The sequence below is a fragment of the Triticum aestivum genome, chromosome 7B (genome assembly GCF_018294505.1).
Source record: "Triticum aestivum cultivar Chinese Spring chromosome 7B, IWGSC CS RefSeq v2.1, whole genome shotgun sequence".
In the NCBI taxonomy this organism is placed as follows: domain Eukaryota; kingdom Viridiplantae; phylum Streptophyta; class Magnoliopsida; order Poales; family Poaceae; genus Triticum; species Triticum aestivum.
The window spans coordinates 147,055,708-147,059,588 of record NC_057813.1 but is presented as its reverse complement, the minus strand read 5'-3'; the positions used below and the strand labels follow the sequence as shown (position 1 = coordinate 147,059,588).

General features: G+C 49.9%; 1 protein-coding gene across 2 annotated transcripts; it reads left to right on the top strand.

Annotated features, from left to right (window-relative positions):
* Positions 1 to 263: 263 nt before the first annotated feature.
* On the top strand, positions 264 to 3,531 carry LOC123159662 (aquaporin NIP1-1). Of its 2 annotated transcripts, XR_006479841.1 has the most exons (5): positions 264 to 523; positions 867 to 1,286; positions 1,370 to 1,431; positions 1,998 to 2,316; positions 3,207 to 3,531. XR_006479841.1 is itself a non-coding variant. In XM_044577486.1 (4 exons), the coding sequence occupies exons 1-4, from the start codon at positions 395 to 397 to the stop codon at positions 2,221 to 2,223; spliced, it is 837 nt and encodes a 278-aa protein (XP_044433421.1). In that variant the 5' UTR covers positions 264 to 394; the 3' UTR covers positions 2,224 to 2,424. The 2 variants fall into 2 exon arrangements, 1 of the variants encoding a protein (XP_044433421.1); XM_044577486.1 differs by lacking the exon at positions 3,207 to 3,531 and having other exon boundaries at positions 1,998 to 2,424.
* The last annotated feature ends 350 nt before the right edge of the window (positions 3,532 to 3,881 follow it).

The window sequence follows — 3,881 nt, the reverse complement described above, 5'->3', positions numbered from 1 at the left end:
GGTGTTGATGAGTGTCCGCTGCCACGGTTGGGGTTGGTGTAGACCAGCGCACCGCCATCAATGTGGACATAAATGCACGTACTGGCCGTGTGCACTCTTGTGAACACGCAGCCAATGGAGAGATGTGCTTCTCACCATTTTTTCACCCGTGTCGTGTGAAATGCATCCTTCTGGAATATCATCGCACTGTAATATCACACCAACCAACTAACCAAAGCAGAGGTTGGCTCGGTCAATCCAAACGGCATGGAAAGTGACAGAGGTGCCGATAAATAGGCGTCCGGGTCATCATCTCATCCCAGCTATTGCCCTTCGCACACCTGTCGTCTCTACTCATCACTTCCCTCTCTTCACTCTGGTTTACTCCTGTGTTTCCGCCGCACATCCGGGCGAAATGGCAGGAGGAGGCGATAACTCCCAGACGAACGGAGGAGCTCAGGAGCAGCGCGCCATGGAGGAAGGGAGGAAGGATGACTATGACCAGGGCTGCGGCCTCGCCATCTCTCTCCCCTTCGTCCAGAAGGTGAGTCCTGTGCCCTTAAGATCGCTTCTAGGGTTCATAAATCCGCATCTCTCCCTGTAAAGGCATGCAGATCTCTCTTCGATCTTCATAGAGTTAGCTTTGCATGCCCACACAATCTTCTAGTAATTGAGGGATGATGCCCTGGCTGGAAGTAGGCCCCGGGGGTGCAGAAATGGCAAATTCGTAGAGGAATTTGTTGTCACACCAAGCCATTAGCCACCCACCTACTGGCATGCTATGAACAGTGACTGCTACCAGATCCCTGATGTAGGGAGGAAAATGTGTGTTGTGTGAAAGTTAATTGTGTGTGGATTATTTATTGATTAATTGTACTTACGTGTAGATCATCGCCGAGATTTTCGGGACCTACTTCCTCATCTTCGCGGGGTGCGGCGCGGTGACCATCAACAAGAGCAAGGGGCAGATCACGTTCCCCGGCGTGGCCATCGTGTGGGGCCTCGCCGTGATGGTGATGGTGTACTCCGTCGGCCACATCTCCGGCGCGCACTTCAACCCGGCCGTCACCTTCGCGTTCGCCACCGTGCGCCGCTTCCCGTGGCGGCAGGTGCCGGCGTACGTGCTGGCGCAGATGCTGGGGGCCACGCTGGCCAGCGGCACGCTCCGGCTCATGTTCGGCGGGCGCCACGAGCACTTCCCCGGCACGCTCCCCACCGGGTCCGACGTCCAGTCGCTCGTCCTCGAGTTCATCATCACCTTCTACCTCATGTTCGTCATCTCCGGCGTCGCCACCGACAACAGAGCCGTAAGTAGACCGATCTCGGTCATCGAGTTAACAACAAACTCGCGTATGATTAGCTAACGAGTTGAAAAAATTAATGCTTGCAGATAGGGGAGCTGGCAGGGCTGGCCGTGGGTGCAACCATCCTGCTTAATGTGCTGATAGCTGGGTACGTACATAATCATACTTACCTCCGGGTTTTTTTAACACAGTACAGACGCAGACGCTCATACATATCCACACCCACGTCCATCGTTACGAGCACATACTATATACTATATTACAGCCGCATAAGTCCATATAGAATTTTCGTAGTCAGCAGAACACGAATATTTGCATTGGGACGTTGGACTTACGCTATCGTGTTTCAGTCAGAAAGATACCAGTAACTGAAAATCACAGTGTCGTGTTTCAGTCAAAAAGATAGCAGTAACTGAAAACACTAGTGTATCGTGTTTCATCAGTCAAGGAAGAAATTAGATGCCGATGTCCTGGCATCTGCTAGGAGCGTTTTTATGGAGCCATAAAAGAGGGTCATGTGAGCGAGTCGTGGGCGGTGTTGATGGCTGTCCGCTGCCCCTGCCACGGTTGGTGTAGGCTAGACCAGCGCACTGGAGCCATGAATGTGAACATAAATACACGTACTGACCCTGCATGCATGCATGCATGCATGTCTGAAGTTTAGGTACTCTAGAAGAAAATGGTTGTGAGCTTCTTGTTGAATTGTTTTGGCAGGCCGGTGTCGGGGGCGTCGATGAACCCGGCGAGGACGGTGGGGCCGGCGTTGATCGGGAGCGAGTACAGGTCGATCTGGGTGTACGTGGTGGGGCCGGTGGCCGGAGCCGTGGCCGGGGCGTGGGCGTACAACCTCATCCGCTTCACCAACAAGCCCCTGCGCGAGATCACCAAGAGCACCTCCTTCCTCAGGAGCATGAGCAGGATGAACTCCGTCTCCGTCTGATTCCTTAATTATTACTAGCAACGTCGTTGTATTACTACTACAAGGCTATGTAATCGCCGTCATCGTGGCCATATATCCATGGCGTATCGAGTGGGCTACACTCAGTGGCGGAGCCAGGAATATTTTTTAGGTGTGGCAGAGTTTGTGAGGGAAAAAAACAATGTAGTAACATATAACTATGTGACGTTCCTGCTTGCTGCCTCTCTTGACGGTGATCGCTGCCATGCCCACCACGCTGACTAAAGATCGCGTGGTTGCTCTGTAATCGCTGCCTCTGTTGCATGCCTTACAGGTTAGCCGACTAGGGGTGGGTCGGTCGGTCGGCAGTAGGGACAAATATCACAACAAGACATACATTGTCATGAGTTTGGAGGAGTAGCCGTTGCTTCTAGTTGTATATTGTAATACCTCAGACGATTTGAGTCCGATTAGATCTAGTTTCTTCACCGGAGAGACGGAAAGCGGTGAGGCTCTGGGTTTCGCGGAGTTGGCACTGCTCATCACACAGCTAGAGACAAGCTTGAGGGGCGGCTGCAAGGCGATTCCTGATCAACCGTGCTTGAACGAAACAGCTCGTGTATCTCCAATCAATTAGTACATTTTTTTAGCATGTCCAATCAACTGGAGTACATGTGAATTGATTTGCAATTGACTGCCAATGGTGTCCTCGTTTAGAACATGGGCTTGTGGGTCATGGGCTTATGTGATGCAAGTCACCTATTGCTTAATTCTCTCCTTCAGCGGCAGTTAGGCCTCTAATGAGGTAGAAACACGTAGGTAACAACACAACTATCTGGCGAAATACATTTGAGGCCATGAGTTGCCTGCCCCCTGCGAGTATTCATCCTCCAAATTGACGAAACTGACCAAAAATCCATTGACTCAGCTCAAAGCTTCATACATACAGTATATATATGTAATACTTTTGCCAAATTTTAGGTATGGCGGCTGCCAAACCTCGCCATATAGCTGGATCCGCCCCTGGCTACACTCTACTCCTCTAGTGGTCTTGGCCTAACTGAACCTGCGAGAGTATGTATATGTGGAAAAAGTTGTGTTTTGGAACCATGTGTGGTGGAATTCGCCTGGCGAGAGTGTTTGTCAAGGGTGACGACGGAGACAGGCGCACGTCGGATTGATGGTAGTAGCTTAATTAACTCCGTGCAGTTGTTGTTTTAGCAGGTGAATGAATGCACTTTTGTTTCTTCCAAATGCTATAGAACTTAGGTTAGTTCTAAGCCGTTTTTGCGTGAACACCTTGTGGCAGCGTGTTTGCTGGAAAGAACATTGGGAGGAAACATCTGGACATGACACAAACTTGTTTTTCCTATATTTGTGTCATGGCAATTTCTATGTGAAGTGTGGCAGTTCTTCTGATGCAATATGGCAAACTCCTGAAGACATGTGTGACAAATTCTCATATGCAACATGGCAATTCTCCAAAAAAAAATTGAAACAATGAGCCTCCTCGTCGATTTCCATTAGAGAAACCACAACAATTTTTGCAAGCACAAAAAAAAAGATGTCTAGTTTTCTAGGAGTGACAGGGACTAAGCCCAGCAAACCTTACACCAAAACGAAAGAAGAAAGACATGATCACACAGAATCAGCACAAGGGGACGCCAAAATGTCCCAAGAGACAAGAAAGATAAGATGAC

Excerpts from the sequence above, each read along its gene's own strand:
- LOC123159662 (XM_044577486.1), top strand. The coding sequence starts at position 395 with ATGGCAGGAGGAGGCGATAACTCCCAGACGAACGGAGGAGCTCAGGAG. Across the intron at positions 524-866 it reads CTCTCCCCTTCGTCCAGAAG|ATCATCGCCGAGATTTTCGG; the intron begins GTGAGTCCTGTG and ends ACTTACGTGTAG. Across the intron at positions 1,287-1,369 it reads TCGCCACCGACAACAGAGCC|ATAGGGGAGCTGGCAGGGCT; the intron begins GTAAGTAGACCG and ends TAATGCTTGCAG.